Source organism: Thalassophryne amazonica, chromosome 19, assembly GCF_902500255.1.
Source record: "Thalassophryne amazonica chromosome 19, fThaAma1.1, whole genome shotgun sequence".
NCBI lineage: Eukaryota > Metazoa > Chordata > Actinopteri > Batrachoidiformes > Batrachoididae > Thalassophryne > Thalassophryne amazonica.
Genome location: NC_047121.1, coordinates 67,877,201 through 67,900,201, shown reverse-complemented (window position 1 = coordinate 67,900,201; position 23,001 = coordinate 67,877,201). Strand labels below are relative to the sequence as shown.

At 40.8% G+C, this 23,001-nt stretch overlaps 1 protein-coding gene across 1 annotated transcript in view; it reads right to left on the bottom strand.

Moving 5' to 3' along the window:
• Positions 1 to 23,001, bottom strand: part of prkcha (protein kinase C, eta, a) — a 115,727-nt gene that overhangs the window by 25,314 nt on the left and 67,412 nt on the right. Inside the window, exon 12 of the mRNA XM_034195359.1 lies at positions 22,007 to 22,195. Coding sequence (XP_034051250.1) covers positions 22,007 to 22,195 — 189 coding nt within the window. The remainder of the gene's footprint in view (positions 1 to 22,006; positions 22,196 to 23,001) is intronic.

The following is a 23,001-nucleotide window of genomic DNA, read 5'->3' as shown; positions in this document are numbered from 1 at the left end:
AGAAAATGCAGTTGAAAATGGAGATTTAAAGGAACCATATTCAGAAATGCACAGACTTTCATCAATAAATGAAAGGTTTGTTCAAATTCTTTCATATTTTGCACACTGATGGTCTCCTTGACAGACAAGTACATGGGTTTTGCATATGAACTCTTCATATATTTATTAGATGGAAATCCTACACATAATTGAATTGAGTTCATCCAAAGAACCATTTTTTTTAGTGTAATAAATATATGTTGTCCCAACTAAAAATTATCTTGCATGGATGTGCTTTATTTGAGTTGGGGCTGCATATATTTATTAGATGGAAATCTTGCAATAACTGAATTGAGTTCATCCAAAGAACCATTTATTTAGTGTAATAATATATGTTGTCCCAACTAAATTAAATTATCTTGCATGGATGTGCTTTATTTGAGTTGGGGCTGCATATATTTATTAGATGGAAATCTTGCAATAACTGAATTGAGTTCATCCAAAGAACCATTTTTTTAGTGTAATAAATAATGATGTCCCAACTAAATTAAATGATCTTGCATGGATGTGCTTTATTTGAGTTGAGGCTGCATATATTTATTAGATGGAAATCTTGCAATAACTGAGTTCATCCAATGAGTCAGTTTTTGAGTGGTCACGGGGGGCTGGACCCTATCCCAGCATTCTTAGGGCGTGAGACGGGGTACACCCTGGACAGGGCATCAGTCTGTCGCAGGGCCACATTATACAAATAATGAATGTTTTATGAGTGCAATGGTCAGAATATTTCATTTGGTGAAAGATGGAATTTCCCATTCAACGAAGCTTTGTCGAATGGAAAATTCGTAACATGATAACTAAGCATGTCACATGGTGTAAACTATTCCTTTTTAAAGCCCTATTAACTCAACCAATAATTTGCATCACTTTTTACCAAATTGGAGCAACTTGAACTTTTCCCAATAATATATCACCTCTGAAAATGGAGGGACTGTGTTTAAAAATGGCTGTAATTCCAAAATGGTTAAGGTGATACTTTTGTTACACACACTGAATTAAATCACAATGTCTACACTACAAGCACATGCTAAATGTTTCATTTTATCTCTATTGTGGTGGTGTACAGAGGTGAAATTACAAAAATGCTATCAACATCCAAAACCTTATGGACCTGAATATATGTGGATACAACAAAAGATGAGGTAATGAACGCATGTTTTATGTAAACGCACTTCAAATTTATTAAATGAGAGAAAAGTCCTCCAGAGAATTACTTAGTCGATATCAGTGTGGTTCTGATTTTCTGATCATCTATTGCTCTCTTTTGTGGTATTTATCAAACAGGTTAGACATTAGAATCAAACTTCAGTCAGTCAGAGAGTGCTGGCAGCCTACAGTGCATCACAGTAATGAAAGTCGAGACAAAGCTCCTAAATCTTTTCTCTCATCGGATGGTACTCAAGGAAAGCTGCCAAACAGAGGAATGGTAATGTGTAAGCAAAAAGTCAAGTCATTTAATCCAGTGTTCCATCCTTAGTATGGTGCACAACTGTCTTTGTTAAGAAGAGCTCAAAGCTGAAAGCCTGAAACGTGAACTGATGTTAAGACTTTGAGGTCATACAAATAGGGATCCGACATTTAGCTGATGGTTAAAGAATCACAAACAAGATAGATAAACATATCTATATAGATATAGATGTATACTCAATCTATATCTATAGATATAGATGTATACATACATCTATATCTATAGATATAGACACAGACACACACACACACACACACGTCTGGTTGGTTGGCCAGCAGCTGCTTGTCTGTCTGGAATTTTAAGTCCCACAGGACCTTAACCCTGTCATATCAACCACCTCTGGTGGTGTCTCCCATTGGAACTGGGGGACTTTTAATCTGTAGGTGGGACAGATGTTACACTATTCCCGACACTTGGTGGTGCCTCTCAGTGTACGCGTGTCCCACTGTGTCCCAGCTTACATCTTGCATCCTACTAATACGTGCTGGACTATATCTGGGGCAAATATGCACAGCCTGCAACTTGGGTCCTGTCAAGTGTGGCAGACTCCTGCTTCACTGGAATAAAATGTTCCATAGCACTTAGCAGTGTGTCAAACCTTGACAGCACAGTCTTATACAGGATTGGAAGCTGAAGACAAAGAGATGCAACATGTAGTCCTAAGACTTCCTCCTTCCAACTGCCAGCAAGAGCCCATTTCCATTCTGCGACATCAGGACCATCTATATCTGAACATGATCAGCAAGTGGAACAGTGTATTTACCAAAGATTTCTGATCATTTTTCTTGTTTTATTAACTGCTTGCAATTTCTAGCTCTAACACCATTATTTTCATGTTTTGCAAAGTGTCCGTCATGTCTTCCTGCTGCTTTCAGCAGTGACAGTAGTGACATTGTGTGGTTTCCTGTTTTTTTTTTTCTTTTTCCTTCTACTGGTGTATAGTGACAAAACAACAACTACACACATGACCAGATAACTGGCTAATGCTTCCTGCAAGGTTAAGGGACTGGACTAGTTATGTTAAAGGAAGCTATCTCCTAAACCTTAAAATTAAAAGAAGTTAAAAGCATATTTACTCATCTTCCACTGGTGCTGTTGGATTCAGTTTATTCAAGTATGTAATTAAATTCAACTTACTGATATTTGGGAGTCTACACAGAGAGATAACCCATCATATTGAACAATGTGACCATCAGGTTTTCTAAATGTATGTATTTCAGCTTTTAGAGCCAAGTGATTTTGCTCACACTGTGTCTCTTATAATGGCAGTGCATACACATTTTCTCCAATCAAACATGGTGTACCCCAAGTTTTGTTGTGGGCCCACTGATGCTTTCACTTTCAATGAAACCTTTTGCTCAAACTGTGGGCTCTAAAAATGGAGGGAATGTGCAGTAAACTGCTATTTGGAGCGATGCTTGAACAAAATTTCATTGTGTTTTATATGCAATGACAATAAATTACCTATCCATCTAAAAAATGTCTTTAATTCCTTTATGGTTAATGTGATTTTGGTGCACAGAGGCAAAACTACAAAATAAATAAAATTGTTTTACTGTCCAAATAGTTACAGGCCTAATAGCTGAATGTGGAATGAACTTGTGCAGCTGCACTGTTGCATAATCAACAAATTGCTTTATGTCACTTTATGCCACATTTTGTTTGTAAATAAAAAATGTGCATTAGATTTTTGTTTGTTTTTTTATGATGAGACACGTGGTTCAACTCTCAAAAGAATGTTTCAAGTACCAGCAAGTTGATTTTAATTGTGTACCAGAATGAACCTGTTGAGACCCAAGAAATGCAGGTGCAAGTGTTTTAAACGTTTCCTTTACAGTTTTGAAAAGGGTCATCAATAATAAAGTGTTTATAATACTTAAAAATTTGAACATCGAGTTACAGGTGGAGTACTGTAAGGCTTCACATTTCTCTCCCTAGTTTTAATCTTCAAATAGGTTCAGCATGGACAATACTGAATAACTTTCTCAGTTTTGCATAATGCCCATGTAGCAAGAAGACTTCAAAGTTATCTTGTTGAGAAAGTCATTACTTGAGAAACATTCCTCCAGAGCCACCTTGACACATTCGATTATATCTGTGGTGATATATTGTACCGTCGTTCTTCTCCCAACAACTGAAGTTCTTTATGATGAAATCTCAAAACTTCCTGATATTTCACAGTCTGAATGAATCACTGCACCATTTCCAATCCAGATGAAATCTTGCATCATCCACAACTGTCCCAGTCACAGAGAAGGCTCGAGTCAGCACCAGATGCCTAGTGCATGTGTTACAGGCTGTGACTGGTTTAAAGAGTAAAATCACACTATAAGATGCTGTCATCACCATAGAGCGATATATTTTATTTGACATTCATATCAAGTCCTGCAGGTTATACAAAAGGATGCTCTGAAGCTTTGTTTGGTTTTTGAGAGGAGTGCTCAACTCTCTTTCAGTCAATCTTTGTGTTATTTATTTTAAACATTGTTTTTTTTAAGGTTTTAAATCACTGTTAAATCTCTGTCATGCATAGTAATCCTCCTGGACAGCTTGGCTTTTCTCAGAATTTCTGTCAGAGTGGTTAGGTTGGGGTGATTCTTTCCTGTCTGTGGTGAGTGCTGGAGCAGAAATGGACAAACACAAACAAAGTGCTTTTCCATTTTAACCAACTGGAAGCAAATTCATCCATCTGCATGAGAGCAAATATTCAGTAAAACTCGACATGTTCTTTGGTAGAATTCAGCTAAAATTAAGGGCTGGTGTGAGTTTTTTCTTTGATCAGCTGGGACCCTTGCTGCTGCTGGAATACACTCTCCTGAAGCATAGCAAGGTCCCTCAGGGAGACAAGATACAAGTCCTGTGTAGGTCCTGAGGCATATTTGTGCCTTGCTTATCCCCAGATACCACAGCATGAAGAAGATGAGAATGTACGACTCTCCCCAGGTGGGACACCAGTCCACTGCACGTTACTTTCTGTGATTTACAGCTGGGTGGATTACGACAATGCAGCAGCATCTATTCTAAGGACAGATACAGGTAACATGACCAGGAACTGAACTTAGGTCTCCATATCGATAGCCCAAATCATGTCACACCGAGCTACCTACTCTGCTGTTTTTAGAAATGTAGATGAAGAAGCAAGTCCCATATTAGCCCCGAGGTCCATATCTGTGGAGTCCATAATGTGAAAAAACAGGTAAAAGTCTGCAACTCCTCATGGACAGGATGCCAGTTTGACTCTGGTTACTTCTCCAGCTAAGGCCAGTACATGGGTGGACTTGGACAATGCAGATTAAGTGTCTTGTCCAAGGACATACACAGGTAGAGTGACCAAGAATCAAACCCATGCCTACGTATTGATAGACCAACAACTTAACCCACTGAGCCACCTGCTCTGGTGTTCTTTGGAAGGTAGTGCCACCATAAATCTGCAAGGGCGGGGAGGGGGATCTGACCCATTTAGGCAGATATCATACTTTATTTGGTCCAAAATAAAGGCACAATCTTTTGTTTACAGCCTCATAGAGCCTTCCATGTATTCCTGTAGATTGCACTGACAGCTACTTTCCACTTTATTAGGTATACCTTACTAGTACCGGTTGAACCGCCTATTGCCTTTAGATCCCCTTGTTGCCTTTAGATCACCCTTAATTGTTCATGGAATAGATTCAACAAGGTGCTTGATACATTCCTCAGACATTTGGATCCATATTGGGACGATAGCTTCATGTAGCTGGTACATCATCAGTAGCCTGAAGTGTAGATAACATGGTTACTTTCTTTCATGCTATTTATGCCCAATCATCTGAATGTTGCAGCAGAAATTAAGACTCATCAGACTCTGTAACAAGTGTCCAACTGTCCAATATTGGTGAGCCTGTGTTGTGCATTCAGAGATGTTCTTCTGCACACCTTGATATAACAGGATCGGTTGTTTGCTTATGTGATTGCCATCCCAGACCCTGGGCAGTTATATGGTGAGGCAGATGCTCCTACACCACGCGTTGGGTGTAATGAGTGGTTATTTCAGTTTGGTGATGCCTTTCTATGAACTTAAACCAGCTTCGCCATTCTTCTCTGATCCTTGCCATCAACAAGGCATTTACTTCCAAAGAACTATCGCTCACTGGGTGTTACTTCTTTTTCAAATGAGTGTCTATAAACCCAGAGATGGTTTGTGGTGTGAAAAATCCAGTAGACAAGCAATTCAGAAATACTCAAACCAGCCCATCTGGTAAGAACCTCCATGCCGGAGCAGATCCAAGGGGGGTGTGGGGTTCCCTTTCATGGACCCCCAAAGAAACATATCCCACTGAATGCCCTTTCTGAAGCCTCTATTCCAGCAACAAGTGAGTCAGCTAGATACATTTGTACCACGCCATGATTCAGCAAGGGTGTTCACTTTTTTTAGTCACAGACATTTCAAACGTTCTCTGTTAGTTTTCATTGTAACATCACGGCATCACATTCAAGATTGTACAGTACAAGTTCAATGAATACAAACAGGTTATAAAGTATCTTTTCTCTATGGTGTATTCTGTGGTGAAATACATACCAAAATGCAGGAAATGGCACCTAAAAATTCAAAATTTCTCTCGGGGGCATGTCCCAGACCCACCTCAGGAAAGTGTGATCTTTCAGCTATGCCTGGCCCATTCACAAATCCACACCACACTGCCCCCCCCCGCCCTTACAAAATCCTGGCTCTGCCCCTGCCTCCGTGCCACATTCAAAGTCAATTAAATCACTTTTCTGCCCATTTTGATGCACATTTGAACTTCAGCAGATCTTCAGAGCATGCTGGCACGATAAATGCTTTGCGTTTCTGTCACATGATTGACTGCTTAGCTGTTTGCTCAATCAGCAGATGAACAAGTCACCGAATGGAGTGACCAATGAGTGTACTGTCAGTTTCCTCCAATGCAACAAGAGTTTTGGAAAAATACGGGTCCCACTCATCCAATTGCCGGCAGACTGCATGACCACTAGAGGGTGTGAATCTGTTATTCTCCATCTTTCCACTTCCAATTGAAATGATTAACTTCTTTCTACATCAGTCTGACAGTAAGTGAAGTTTTGCACACGGTGTAATACCTCACAGGCTGCTAAGCACATTTATAAAATATGAACATGACGGCATCTTGTCTCTTCACTAAAACCTACATAGATGCATCAAAGCGGAATCATATTTAAATTAATGTTCCTTCATAAAGCTGATAAACCTTCATGTGACTTTTTTTCACCCCCCCAGTACAAGCCCTTAAGAATTCCTTAAGAAGTCCTTGTTGAGCAAGTGCTTGTCTCACTACTTGACACTTTCAGCTGTCATGTCTCTGGGGAGTGTGACAGCGTAATACCTGTAGAAGGTGGTCGAGGCAGGTTTTGGTCAATCTACTGACACCAAGAGGAGAGATAAGTGCAGACTGACTGGAGGGTCAGTGAGAAGACTTCTAGCTGTCCAGCAGTTCAGGAGATGTGAAAGAGAAGTTACCAAACTCCTCCTGATTGGACGGACGGGAAGATGGGGTCATCAATGGGCGTGAGGGTCGGCTCTTCATGAGTAAAGTCGGGGTCAAAGTTGTTGACGTCTTCTGGTGTTTTCTGCCGGGGAATTAAAAAAAGTTTACACAGTGAGGACACATTAATCCCTTGGCCTAATAGCACAAATTCAAGTACAACACAATGTCAAGCATTACGTAACGTCTGCTGATCGGTGTCATTATCTCATATATACGCTCCATCATGCCATAAATAACACCACTTATGTGACTTACAATCCTGGGCTTGAATGGTGGCTCTATCTCTCTACGGTTCAGTTTGTCCCAGTCCATTGCAGCAAAGAAGGCATGCTGGGTCACGGCGTCCTCTCCGCCCTCCGATGCCACACAGCCCAGACGGTGGGCCGGGTTTTTGGTCAGGAGCTAGAGAAAGCACAAGACAGATGAAGTCAGATAAAGCACCAAACAATCAACAAAGTTCTTTTGGCTTCTTCCTTTTTCTCTTGGGGTCCCCATAGCAGAGAGAAAATTTAATTCTTATCAATTACATTTGTTCCGCAAATCTGATTGGTTAATTGTGTGAGATTTCAGACCACAAAATATCGAGTAGACGGTGGCAAAATATTCGACCGTTTCACATTTGATGAATAACTCCGCGCCCTGACCGCATTGCTGCGCAGGTGTCAATAATGGCGCTCTCAGCTGAGAGCAAGAGAAACTGGCGCAGCGCTGCCGCCCCCAAAATAAGTGGATTTAATAGATTTAACTGGATTGATTGATGGATTTAACGTGGATTTAACTCACTGCAGCTGGACAAGATGGAGAAATCTGTGGGTCTGCTGAAAGAATTTCTAGCTTGAAGACGCTGTTGATACGGTAAGCTTTGACGAGCTGACCACACCCTTTCACATGATTTAAAAAAAAATGAGGTGGGCTTCATAGATAATTGGCCAAAGCTTCTGGGGAAAACTGGTCTTGTTAGGAGAGACGGCATCCATCCCATTTGGATGGAGCAGCTCTCATTTCTAGAAATCTGGCTAATTTTCTTAAACCTCCAAACCGTGACTATCCAGGGTTGGGACCAGGAAGCAGAGTTTAGTCTTACACACCTCTCTGCAGCTTCTCTCCCCCTGCCATCCCCTCATTACCCCATCCCCGTAGAGACGGTGCCTGCTCCAGACTACCAATAACCAGCAAAAATCTATTTAAGCATAAAAATTCAAAAAGAAAAAATAATATAGCACCTTCTACTGCACCACAGACTAAAACAGTTAAATGTGGTCTATTAAACATTAGGTCTCTCTCTTCTAAGTCCCTGTTGGTAAATGATATAATAATTGATCAACATATTGATTTATTCTGCCTAACAGAAACCTGGTTACAGCAGGATGAATATGTTAGTTTAAATGAGTCAACACCCCCGAGTCACACTGTCAGAATGCTCGTAGCACGGGCCGGGGCGGAGGATTAGCAGCAATCTTCCATTCCAGCTTATTAATTAATCAAAAACCCAGACAGAGCTTTAATTCATTTGAAAGCTTGTCTCTTAGTCTTGTCCATCCAAATTGGAAGTCCCAAAAACCAGTTTTATTTGTTATTATCTATCGTCCACCTGGTCGTTACTGTGAGTTTCTCTGTGATTTTCAGACCTTTTGTCTGACTTAGTGCTTAGCTCAGATAAGATAATTATAGTGGGCAATTTAACATCCACACAGATGCTGAGAATGACAGCCTCAACACTGCATTTAATCTATTATTAGACTCTATTGGCTTTGCTCAAAAAGTAAATGAGTCCACCCACCACTTTAATCATATCTTAGATCTTGTTCTGACTTATGGTATGGAAATAGAAGACTTAACAGTATTCCCTGAAAACTCCCTTCCTGTCTGATCATTTTTAATAACATTTACATTTACTCTGATGGACTACCCAGCAGTAGGGAATAAGTTTCATTACACTAGAAGTCTTTCAGAAAGCGCTGTAACTAGGTTTAAGGATATGATTCCTTCTTTATGTTCTCTAATGCCATATAACAACACAGTGCAGAGTAGCTACCTAAACTCTGTAAGGGAGATAGAGTATCTCGTCAATAGTTTTACATCCTCATTGAAGACAACTTGGATGCTGTAGCTCCTCTGAAAAAGAGAGCTTTAAATCAGAAGTGTCTGACTCCATGGTATAACTCTCAAACTCGTAGCTTAAAGCAGATAACCCGTAAGTTGGAGAGGAAATGGCGTCTCACTAATTTAGAAGATCTTCACTTAGCCTGGAAAAAGAGTCTGTTGCTCTATAAAAAAGCCCTCCGTAAAGCTAGGACATCTTTCTACTCATCACTAATTGAAGAAAATAAGAACAACCCCAGGTTTCTTTTCAGCACTGTAGCCAGGCTGACAAAGAGTCAGAGCTCTATGAGCTGAGTATTCCATTATCTTTAACTAGTAATGAGTTCATGACTTTCTTTGCTAACAAAATTTTAACTATTAGAGAAAAAATTACTCATAACCATCCCAAAGACGTATCGTTATCTTGGCTGCTTTCAGTGATGCCGGTATTTGGTTAGACTCTTTCTCTCCGATTGTTCTGTCTGAGTTATTTTCATTAGTTACTTCATCCAAACCATCAACATGTTTATTAGACCCCATTCCTACCAGGCTGCTCAAGGAAGCCCTACCATTATTTAATGCTTCGATCTTAAATATGATCAATCTATCTTTGTTAGTTGGCTATGTACCACAGGCTTTTAAGGTGGCAGTAATTAAACCATTACTTAAAAAGCCATCACTTGACCCAGCTATCTTAGCTAATTATAGGCCAATCTCCAACCTTCCTTTTCTCTCAAAAATTCTTGAAAGGGTAGTTGTAAAACAGCTAACTGATCATCTGCAGAGGAATGGTCTATTTGAAGAGTTTCAGTCAGGTTTTAGAATTCATCATAGTACAGAAACAGCATTAGTGAAGGTTACAAATGATCTTCTTATGGCCTCGGACAGTGGACTCATCTCTGTGCTTGTTCTGTTAGACCTCAGTGCTGCTTTTGATACTGTGACCATAAAATTTTATTACAGAGATTAGAGCATGCCATAGGTATTAAAGGCACTGCGCTGCGGTGGTTTGAATCATATTTGTCTAATAGATTACAATTTGTTCATGTAAATGGGGAATCTTCTTCACAGACTAAAGTTAATTATGGAGTTCCACAAGGTTCTGTGCTAGGACCAATTTTATTCACTTTATATATGCTTCCCTTAGGCAGTATTATTAGACGGTATTGCTTAAATTTTCATTGTTACGCAGATGATACCCAGCTTTATCTATCCATGAAGCCAGAGGACACACACCAATTAGCTAAACTGCAGGATTGTCTTACAGACATAAAGACATGGATGACCTCTAATTTCCTGCTTTAAACTCAGATAAAACTGAAGTTATTGTTCTTGGCCCCACAAATCTTAGAAACATGGTGTCTAACCAGATCCTTACTCTGGATGGCATTACCCTGACCTCTAGTAATACTGTGAGGAAATCTTGGAGTCATTTTTGATCAGGATATGTCATTCAAAGCGCATATTAAACAAATATGTAGGACTGCTTTTTTGCATTTACGCAATATCTCTAAAATCAGAAAGGTCTTGTCTCAGAGTGATGCTGAAAAACTAATTCATGCCTTTATTTCCTCTAGGCTGGACTATTGTAATTCATTATTATCAGGTTGTCCTAAAAGTTCCCTAAAAAGCCTTCAGTTAATTCAAAATGCTGCAGCTAGAGTGCTGACGGGGACTAGAAGGAGAGAGCATATCTCACCCATATTGGCCTCTCTTCATTGGCTTCCTGTTAATTCTAGAATAGAATTTAAAATTCTTCTTCTTACTTATAAGGTTTTGAATAATCAGGTCCCATCTTATCTTAGGGACCTCGTAGTACCATATCACCCCAATAGAGCGCTTCGCTCTCAGACTGCAGGCTTACTTGTAGTTCCTAGGGTTTGTAAGAGTAGAATGGGAGGCAGAGCCTTCAGCTTTCAGGCTCCTCTCCTGTGGAACCAGCTCCCAATTCAGATCAGGGAGACAGACACCCTCTCTACTTTTAAGATTAGGCTTAAAACTTTCCTTTTTGCTAAAGCTTATAGTTAGGGCTGGATCAGGTGACCCTGAACCATCCCTTAGTTATGCGCTATAGACGTAGACTGCTGGGGGGTTCCCATGATGCACTGTTTCTTTCTCTTTTTGCTCTGTATGCACCACTCTGCATTTAATCATTAGTGATCGATCTCTGCTCCCCTCCACAGCATGTCTTTTTCCTGGTTCTCTCCCTCAGCCCCAACCAGTCCCAGCAGAAGACTGCCCCTCCCTGAGCCTGGTTCTGCTGGAGGTTTCTTCCTGTTAAAAGGGAGTTTTTTCCTTCCCACTGTAGCCAAGTGCTTGCTCACAGGGGGTCGTTTTGACCGTTGGGGTTTACATCATTATTGTATGGCCTTGCCTTACAATATAAAGCGCCTTGGGGCAACTGTTTGTTGTGATTTGGCGCTATATAAAAAAAAAAATTGATTGATTGATTGATTGATTGATTCGCCGACCAATTACTTACAGAAAAATAAACTGTGCAAATGATGAAACTGGATTAGAATGGAAATAATCCTGCTGTGTTTGATGATTTGTGGACGTTCATGCTGGATTACAGGTGCAAATATCGCAATTTGCAACCGTAAATTCCAGCATGAATGTCCGTAAATCATCAGACACAAACAAGGTTATTCCCTAAGTTACACCCAATGGGCATATCTACCCTCTGTGAGTCACGGCAACACATAAGTATTACATAAACCACACAAAGTAAGACAACACTAAAAAATTAATTTAATAAGTTTGTTCTTTGGGGTTTAACTCATTTGGATATCATTTGCTGAGGTGGGTGCAGCAAATCTAACTGCTATTCTGCACAATTAGTTTGACTCTTTAGGATAATAAGGATAAAACAGTTCAGGCTGCACAGCGAACTAGGATATGGATGTGGTTAAAGGATATTGCAAGTAGCAGGTCCTTTCTATTTAAAGTAATAGGTTGTTCTTAGGTTTTTGTTGTCATCATCTTTTAAGATACCTGGATATTAAGTTACAGAAAAGGTGGATAATAATACTGTTTTAAAAGAAACAAGAGGAAAGATGATCAAAAAGTGCAGAATAAGTGATTTCATTCAGTTGTCTTCCATTCATTCATTTTCTATACTCGATGATTCACGTTAAGGGTGACGGGGGGGAGCTGGAGCTTAGCCCAGTGGTCACTGGGTGAGAGGTGAGTTACACCCTGGCACCATGGATAGGCTGCCATCCTATCGCAGGGTAGTTTGTTTTTCAAGCCTACATCTACAGTGAACCTATAATCAACTTCAGCTAAATCATCCAGTCAGTCCTCTTCTCCAAACCATAAAAAAACCCACATTGCAAGGCCTGTTACACTGACTGCTGCACCAGTTGGATCTGGATCAACTGTGTTCAGGAAATGTGATTTCTGGCGTCACAGCTTCCTGGTATTATACAGAGTGTACAATAGAACAGTGAATCACCTGAGCTCAAACTGACAACACTTTGTCACACCAGTGCCTGGAATTGCCAAGTGGGACATGTAAAAACACAACAACCATTTAAAGCTGTTCCAGCTTGCCTCTGGGAACACACCATGTGTTTTTGATGTCTCTGTTTTGGAAGATGAATCTGTGTACACCTTCAGGCTGGTGGTAACTTTCAAACGAGGTCAAAAACAAACAGCTGGATCTCTGGTAAGAATACGGAGTTATTCTATCAGCCTTGAGACTAGCAACTATCAGACATGGCAAGAAAACAAAGGCAGAGGATGAGAAAGAAGACAATGCAAACACTGGAGAAACGCAGTTCAGAACACAAGTCAAGAGAACAGCATGATTTTTTTTTTAAAACCTATTGAGCAAAGTCAATAGGTTTAAAAAAAAAGAAAAAAAGGGAGGAGCTCAGAGTCGAGCTGCTGCTCCTCCACGTCGAAAGGAGTCAGTTGAGGTGGCTCGGGCATCTTTTCCGGATGCCCCCTGGACGCCTCGCTGGAGAGGTGTTCCGGGCACGTCCCATTGGGAGGAGGCCCCGGGGAAGACCCAGGACACGCTGGAGGGATTAGATCTCTCGGCTGGCTTGGGAACACCTTGGGGTTCCCCCGGAGGAGCTGGGGGAGGTGTGTGGATCAGGAGGTTTGGGCGGCTTTGCTTGAGCTGCTGCCCCCGCGACCCGACTCCGGATAAAGCGGAAGAAATTGGATAGATGGATGGATATTGACTTTGCATGTTTAGCCCATTTACCAGAAATTGCATGCCCATATTACTGTGAAGAAATTTCAAAAATCATTTCACAATCTTCGAGCTGGAACTCCCATTTTCCACGCAGCCGTGAGCGGATAAAAATGACGGTCAAAATAAATACTCGGTCACTATGGTCAAGAATTCTGCTTTGGATATATAGGCTATTCATCACAGTAGATGAGGCTTGTATAACACAAATATCATTGGTAATATCCACTTGGTGCAGATGTCAATTTAAAGGGGAACTCTGGGATTTTATAACCCGGGCCCTGTTTTCAGAGATTTTTGGACTCATCTTTCACTCTGAACAAAACCTAAACTAATCAGGGGAATATTTATATAGAATATTTACAGATAACGCAAACATTGTCATGGGCTAACTGGCTAATTAATATAACAGCATGGGACAAGCTAAGTGAACTGTATCTTGTCACCACTGAACAGGCAAAAATGGCACTAAAAGTGTCTGGTGGCATGGCTAGATTCCTTACTGAGATAAAGTTATGCATGTTTATGTCATTAAGTGTAAAAAAAAAAAACCCCTTATTAAATGACTAATTATTAAGTTAACTGCTTGCCGTAGTCTCCTAGCATTTTCATCAAGTTTCACGAAAATTACGTAATTAAAAAAACTACTTCTCTCCATGTCTAAACACAAAACATTTAAGCTTTTTGGCTCAACCTCTCCAAACTTTAAGGCCCCTTCACACATAGTACGAATAAGTACAAATCAGGATGAATCACGGCGGAACAGCTCGTATGAGTGAACCATGAAAACATCAAGCAAACTGGCAGGCGTGCACTGTGATGGAACGTGATGGTGTTGTGTGAGCAGGAACACAGTGCGAGCAGCAAGGACGTGGTGCACCACATCAAGACGCTGATGTGGAGAAAAATGAAAAAACAAAAAACAAACAGCTGTATAATTAGTGAATATCACTGGGTTGATATAAATAATAAATAAAAGAGAACGCAATACATAACCCCGTGGTTAAATAACCCTGGTTAAATAAAAAATAAATGCCATTCACGGGATTCGAACCTGCAAGCTCTGATTACCAGACAGAAACTTTGCCACTGCGCTATAATCACTATCTTATAACAGGAGCATGAAATAGCTAAAATCAACAAGAAGATAAATGTATATTTAAAAAAAGAGAAAAAAGTGCCGTGATAACTGACCAAACAACATTTGTTATGGCGTATTTCTGCTGATACGTGACTGAAAGTGGCATGTTTGTCACACTGTTGGCTTGTCATATGGTCCTGCATCGCGTTGCTCACAGGACACACGTGTCGGGCCAGACGTGACATTCAGACTGCCTGCTGCGTGTCCACATGAACTGATGGTCCATTTCTCCAGCCCATCACAATAGAGATATATGTTTTTATGTATGTCCACGTGAGGACAGCAAGCAGACACACCTGCATCACAGTGGACAGTTGTTAGTCCATGCCCATCTAAACACAGTACGTGTTCTCCAGCTGGGATGTCCAGAACCACAGATCTCCGCAGCCGCTCTTGTCGGCGGCCACACCCCGTCAGTTCAGCGCACACACCAACATGTCACTGTGTCTGTGTATGTGAGCTGTCAGTGAGTTTATGGTCAGAAGCTGACAGGAGCCTCCCTGTGCTGTGTGCACTCTGACCTGCCTGTCCGGCCCCCATGTGATCATGTCTGTGCAGCATATATATCAGCATTTTATGCAAGTGTGCCCCCCCCCACATGTGTTGGGGGAGCTGGGGGGGGGGGGGTGGCGACACACATGCACATGTGCGATACTCCTGTAGACCACATGTGTGTTTCTGTTTGCAAAGCCACACTCGTGGGAACACTTCGACAAATTTCACCGCCAGCTCGACAGTGATCGTCTGCTGATTGTTTTCATGTTAACAGTGCGAATGGCCACACATTTTCTAGGTGCCAGCGAGAGGTGTTAGATGTGTGTGTGTCACCTGGAATTTGGCCGACATCTGTCGCGGGAGGGTTCGAATGGGCTCTCACAGGGCGCACTCTATCTTTCAGCCGCTGGTGTGTGGAAATAGTTGTAGCAACAGGTGTACAAGGCATTGTACACCTGTACACAGCTACGATTTTACACGTTTTGCATACAATTCCTTCTTCCCTTCAAGCACAAATCGACCACATTCATACTATGTGTGAAAGGGCCTTTAGCGGAGCCCTTCATGGATAGGCCCAAAATGTTCATCAAGATTTTAAAATGAATGTTGCATACAATTATAATGTGTAACATTCTTTTCTCTCAACAAGGAAGTTCAAAGGCCAAGGTGATGGTCTTCGGGGACGTGATGGTCCTGGAGGGCACTTGTCCTGCATATTTTCCATGTCTAGTCTACCTACTGCAGTCACACCTGGTTAATTAACATGGACGTTTTCCGCAGCTTAGTTGGCTGAGCACACCTGATTTGAGTTCATTAGCTGTGGGTGTAGTAGAAAAAGTTGTAAAACTTGCCAGGTCAATACAAAGCACTTTAAGCTTCTGCTTCAGACGGAAAAGTGTGATGGAAATGCAGAACATTTGCCCAGCCCTGTCCTTTTATGCCACTTGAGTTTTGTCCGACAGGGCACCCAGCATAAAACAGCTGCATAATCAACATGTGGATCCACACCAGAGCCACTGTGGCAACCGAGAGTAAAATAGGAGAAGCCAAAAGAAATTAGGTTATAGTGGGCTCTCTTTCAAGTCTAGACAACCAGGATTCATTACAATTTGTTAATAATCTTGTTAATTAATAAGTGGAAAGAGCAAATTAACCTGAGCAGAACTTTAAAAAAAAAAAAGATCACTGGTACATCTTTTAAAGTTGAAGAAGTAGGACAGACAGCAGAGTTCAACAAGTTTGTAAGCCGCGTGCATTCTGTCAAACACGACAGACCACAAAAAAAAAAAAAAAAATTAAGACAAACTGTTTGACTGAGGATGATGAGAATTTTTCCATGACTGCACATCAGCTGCGCCTCAGTCTCAACCACACCTGCAATGTCAGCACAGACAAGAACTAACCGGTCTAAACTGCACTGAGCTAAGAGTCATCATTTCATACCTTAATTATTAGTTTCCACATCGTTATGCAGCCAGCCTATTAGAAATGTCTATGGAACAAACATGCTACAACAACAGACCACAACTTTTTACTTCATGTGATATTGCATACAGTGCATCTGGGAAGTATTCACTGCGCTTCACTTTTTCCACATTTTGTTATGTTGCAGCTTTATTCCAAAATAGAGTAAATTCATTTTTCCCTTCAACATTCTGCGCACAACATCCCATAACATGACAACATAAAAAGTCTTCTTTTTATTTTTGCAAATTTATTCAAAATAAAAAACTAAGAAATCATATGTACATAAGTATCCCACCTTTCGCTCAATACTTTGTTGATGTACCTTTGGCAGCAATTACAGCCTGAAGTCTTCTTGAATATGATGCCACAAGCTTGGTGCACCTATCTTTGAGCAGTTTTGTCCATTCCTCCTTGTAGCACCTCTCAAGCTCCATCAGGTCGTATGGGGAGTGTTGGTGCACAGCCATTTTCAGATCTCTCCAGAGATGTTCAATTGGATTCAGGTCTGGGCTCTGGTGGGGCCACTTAAGGACATTCACAGAGTTGTCCTGAAGCCACTCCTTTGATATCTTGACTGTGTGCTTAGGTCATTGTCCTGCTGAAAGGTGAACCGTCACCCCATTCTGAGGTCAAGAGCACTCTGGAGCAGGTTTTCATCCAGGATGTCTCTGTACATTGCTGCATTCATCTTTCCCTCAATCCTGACTAGTCTCCCAGTTCCTGCTGCTGAAAAACATCCCCACAGCGTGATGCTGCCACCACCATGCTTCACTGTAGGGATAGTGCCTGGTTTCCTCCAAATATGACACTCGGCAGTCACGCCAAGGAGTTCAATCTTTGTCTCATCAGACCAGAGAATTCTGTATCTCATGGTCTGAGAGTAATTCAGGTGCCTTTTGGCAAACTCCACGTGGAGTGCCATGTGTCTTTTACTAAGGAGTGGCTTCCGTCTGGCCACTCTACCATACACATTTGATTGGTGGATTGTTGCAGAGATGGTTGTTCTTCTGCAAGGTTCTCCTCTCTTCACAGAGGAATCCTGGAGCTCTGACAGAGTGGATCCTGGTGGATCCAAACTTCTTCCATTTACAGATGATGGAGGTCAATGTGCTCACTGGGACCTTCAAAGCAGCAGAAATGTTTCTGTACCCTTCCCCCAGATTTGTGCCACAAGACAATCCTGTCTCTGAGGTCTACAGACAATTCCTTTGACTTCATGCTTGGTTTATGTTCTGACATACACTGTCAACTGTGGGACCTTATATGTAGACAGGTGTGTGACTTTCCAAATCATGTCCAATCAATTGAATTTACCCCAGGTGGACTCCAACTAAGCTGCAGAAACATCTCAAGGATGATCAGTGGAAACAGGATGCACCTGAGCTCAATTTTGAGCTTCATGGCAAAGGCTGTGAATACTTATGTACACGTGATTTCTTAAGTTTTATTTTTTTTTTTAATACATTTGAAAAAAAAAAAAAATGTTTTCACATTGCCATTATGGGGCATTGTGTGTAGAATTTTGTGAGAAAAAAAAAAAAAAAGAATTTCCTCCATTTTGGAGTAAGGCTGTAATATAACAAAATGTGAAAAAAGTGAAGCTCTTTCTGGATGCACTGTATGTATAACCAATAAACAGCACAGAATGTTATCACTGCAAATATTTTCTGTACAAATTGCAAACATCAAAACTCTCTCAACTTGCTGTCAGTATGAACATAATCTTGGGTCGGATGAACAACAAGTATAAAGAGTCCAGCAGCCTTCAAATCAATTCTCACAGGCACACATCATCATAAAATGCATAACACAAATCTGCAGGGAGATTGGACTGGGTTTTTTTTCTACATGCGGGAATAATAACACTGGGGAGGACAAGAGTAGAAACAGAGGGAGGAGGTGTCGTATTTATAGCTGTGGCTGGACTGTTCCTGATGTAAGAGGCCAAACAGTTGACTGGCAGAGCTTTGAACAGTTGCCAACTTAGACTGCAGAGTCCAAGTGTCACTCAGCCTGAAGGACAAAGAGGAACAAATGTTTGTCATGAAGGTGCAGAGTGATGCCACTGTGACCTGAATGACTTTACTACATTTGGCAGTCTGGAACATTCTGGCAGCTTTCACTTTAATGCTATATATGTATAGGAGGTTATGTTACATTATCAACATGCACGCTGATATTTTAGTGAATAGAAGAACGAGAAACAAGGTCTCTAAAGGCACTGAGGCCCATTGGTGACTGAGCTGATAATAACCTTTATTTAAGATTGTGACCTCTTTTACAAGGGTGACCTGGCCTAGATAGATTAAGTCTTGTGAAGCGAATGAGAGTCAACAACTCCCCCTGGACACACTCCAGTCAATCACAGGTCACTTCCCCAGCCAAGACTGGAACCCATTTATTGCTGGGTAGACTAGGACACTATGTAAGTGGGTCTTGCCCAAGGACACAGACAGGCAGCGTGACCAAGCACCAAACTAAAGTCTACTTGATGGTAACACCAAATCCTGTATAGGATTTATACTGTAGTACCTTAGTAACTGTTCATATTGTATTACTGCTTCACCACTAAGTAGCTGACCGACAACAAACTGGTTGCCCCTGTCATTTTCTCAATAACCAACAATGGGGAATTTTTGTTTTATAATAATCTTATGAATTTCCCACAATTGTAAATTGTCAACAAAACAGAAACCTGTTTAATCGAGGTGGCATGAGTGTAAATGTCTGCAAAGGACAAAAAAAAGTCACTGACTTTCATTCAAAAGCAACAGTGTGTATGGTTAACGGAATCATCACTCATTCACTCATCTTCCTATAGTAGCAATGCATAGGTAATTGCTGGCAGTTTCCTCGCTTGCGAGGATAGTGGGAAGGCCTTTTTTTTTTTTTTTTTTTTTTTAGTTTATTTTCTACAAGCCCTCTGGTGGCTGAAAAGTCTGATGCGGGATGCACAAGACCTGTTACACTTGGGGCAAATGAACACTTGAGTAGGCTGGGCTTGTGCTGCTGCCCGCTCTTTCTGTCTTTGACGCTTCTGGCGTGAGGCCTCACTTCTTTTTTGCCTCAAACTTCAGGCTTGTGGATTTGATGCTGGAACGCCAGTTGAGTCTATCTGTAGCTAGATGCTGCTATGACTGATGCTGAATGCCTGCAAGAGAAAGCTGTTTCTTCAGCTGGTCCTTATAGCGCTTTTTGGGGGTCCCTTGGTTTCGTCTCCCTTCCTTGAGCTCGCCAAAGAGAATTAATTTCGGCATGCGTGTATCATCCATCCTGGCTACGTGACCTGCCCAACGAAGCTGTTGTTTGAGTATAATAGACTCCATGCTGGGCAATTTGGCTCTGGTAAGGATGTCCTCATTTGAGACGTAGTCCTGCCACTTGATCCCGAAGATGTTTCGGATAGGTAATGCATAGGTAATGCATTGCTACTATAGGAAGACAAATTCTATACTCTATGCTAGATATATGTCTGTGTCTAATTATGGTTTTCTTTATTTGTTTTCTGTATTTCTTTTGGTATCAAGGTAGTTATTATAAGTAGGGTTATATTTTTGGTTTCATTCTTATTCTCACTTTCCTTTGTTCTTCTTTGGTATGTGCATGTAGAACTGGATTTAACCAGTTTATACCACTTAGGATAAAGAGAGTTAGGTTACAATTATAAATCATATGTCTCCCGTTATTGCACGGGCCTGGGGCAGGGGGATGGACCTCCCTTGAATGCCCACGGGGGCCAATAAGAGAAGGACTTTGCGAAATAAGGTCCGCCTTTTTTTTAAACGCATATGTAATCCTGTATAAAAACTGCTTGTATCCATTGTCTGGGGTTCTGTAAGAGCGGATCTTGTCTGTAAGAGAAGTTCTTGCAGGGCCCAGGCCTGATTATTTTTGCTGTGACTTTGATTAAATTTAAAAGTGTGGAATAGTTTGAGTTTGTGCTTTGTAAGGGGCAGTATTACAGAAAGAACTGGGGGGAAAAAATAACATCTACATGCTTTCTAATGGAAATCCCAAACTTAGACGCTATCTATTGATATCTATTAAAGAACCTTTAAACTGAAAAACCATTAAAAATCTACACCATGTAAAATAAAAGTGCAAATCTCAAAAGCAGGCTAACTATAGCCAGATGAGCTACCGTTAATTTAGCTGTTAACTAGCCTAGTGTATCTTGCTAGGCAACAAAGCCGGTAACTGGCGTATAAAGCATAATAGCGTTGCTTCACCCTACAATAACGGGCGTAACAACAAATACATATAACAACAAATGCAAACAAAAGTGTGTATTAACGTTAGCTTCTCAAACAGAACCGACTATGTTGTTAGCTATGACAAACGGTGCTTCAGCTGGCTTGATAAACTAACGTTAGCTGGTAGGTTTAGCTAATTGGACCCCACCACCTTCTCACTGTGAGGCAACAGTGCCAACCACTAAGCCACCGTGCTGCCCTAAAGGGATCATATTGTTCAAAATTTTCCTTTAATCGCCTTTAAGAGTTAAACAAGGCAGCTCATGACTAAACATTCCCCACAAGTTTTCAGGAGCACCTGCAACTATTTCTACCAATGGGCAACTTTAAAAACTTTATATCACCAACATTCCCCACATACCAAAACGTTGGGAGTAAAGATGGCCGGATCTAGTTGCAAGTAAAGAAGAGGGTAGTGTTGTGACACATGCAAGGGACATTCCAACCCACTTTAAAATTTTAGAAATCTATAACCTTTTACCTGCATGCTATGTCAATCTGGGAAGCTACATACAGTCACCATTTTAATGCACAATTTTGATTTTAAACATCGGAAATCTTCTAATGCAGCAGTATTCATCAATCATTCTTTGTTTATGCAAGACCTTGCACATATTTTACCACACCTTTGGTCTGCGGTTCTACATAGGGTTGCAACTCCCGTCCCCCGCCATTGGTAACACCAACATTTGTGAAACTTCCCGATAAGAAACATGTCTGTGATTACACAAAGTGTTTCTTATTTATGTATAAAGTTCGTTCTTTAGTGAGGGAGGATCAGTTTTGGAAGGAATGTCCTTTTACTGACTTTTGGGCAAAGACCTACACAGAATTATGGACTGAAGCAATAGCATGTACAAATATAGTGGCAGCAAGCAGCACCCCCTAGAGGTTAATCCTATTTTTTGTGCTTTCTCACAATGTGGTCCAGAGTCTTGGAATCAAGTCCAGTTTTGATGCATCAAGGTGTTGCAGTGATATGGCCTCACGTCCTATCTGGTGGCTCCACCATCAAATTTAATTGGCTTCAATGGATGAAGGCTTTGAAAAACTTAAATAGTCGTGCTATTTTGTGTGAAAAAACTAATGTTCTGAGGAGGTGTCCTCCGCTTTGGACTGATGTTATGCAGATCAGCAGCTCCTTTCAATATAAAGTTGACAGGAACAGAAGTAATTTCTTATCTACGTAAAACAGAGTTACTTAGTGTCTATGGGGTGTTTGGCTACAAAATGACAATTTAATCACTTAATGAGATTTATTAGCTTGTCGAAAAGATATATGACTTTTTTCATAAGCCATCTATGTGAAATACAAAAGTAACATAATTGAGGACTCACAGCTTTGAGTATGTTCACTGCTTCAGCGCTTAGCCACGACGCATATATAACCTCTTCGCTGAGGATGGATTCAAAGAGGTCATCTTCATTTTCCGCTTCAAAGGGAGCGTGTCCTGACAGCATCTCGTATAGCAGCACTCCAAGCGCCCACCAATCCACAGAGGGTCCATAAAGCATCTCCTGTAGGATCTGTGGAAACAAGTAATGGCACACAGATGCTAAAAACCAAATCTCAAAAAAATCAATGCATGAGGTTCAGTGGGTTCTTAAATTGCAGAGCAAGGTCAAATTTACCTAAGGTCAAGCATTTCCCATATGGAAAAGAAATAGAAAAAAACTCACAAGAAGTTATATCAATTCCAGTAATAAACTTTATGTGTGACATGTGTTGTGCTTATAAGTCTCAGTTTGATATTACACATATCTACTAAGGATTCTGTATATGGAATTACTGTCATATATTGTTCTTTTAAGTTCCCAATTCATATAAGTTACAAATTTACTAAGGATCTTATATCTGACTGTCACATGCATTACTTACAAGTTACAGATAGAACAGATACAAACTTTATAAAATTTATGTATATCTTTTCCATATGGGTTGGGCCAAGGTCATATCTGCCAGTCTGTTTGTTGGTTGACTCCTTCCAAGTCCTTTTTTTATTTCTACCAAACTTGGTATGTCAATGAAGGTTGACCTCGAAACAGAATTAATTTTGGCAAAGAACAAGTAATTAGCTTTTCTACCACTATATGCACCAAATGTGGGACACAGTTAGATTCTAGAATTGCCCTGGCAAGGTTAACCAGCGGTCAATCATTTGGGTAAAGTTCAAGGTCACTGGGGACAAATATCAGATTTCTGTAGCCCCTTCTGGCCTTCATGTTACATTACCTAATCGCTACAAACTGGGAAAAGGAGACGTAAACCATTTTGAGTCTTTATTCTGAAATTCTAATGAATAAATCTGTTTTTTTTTTTTTTTTGCTTTTTT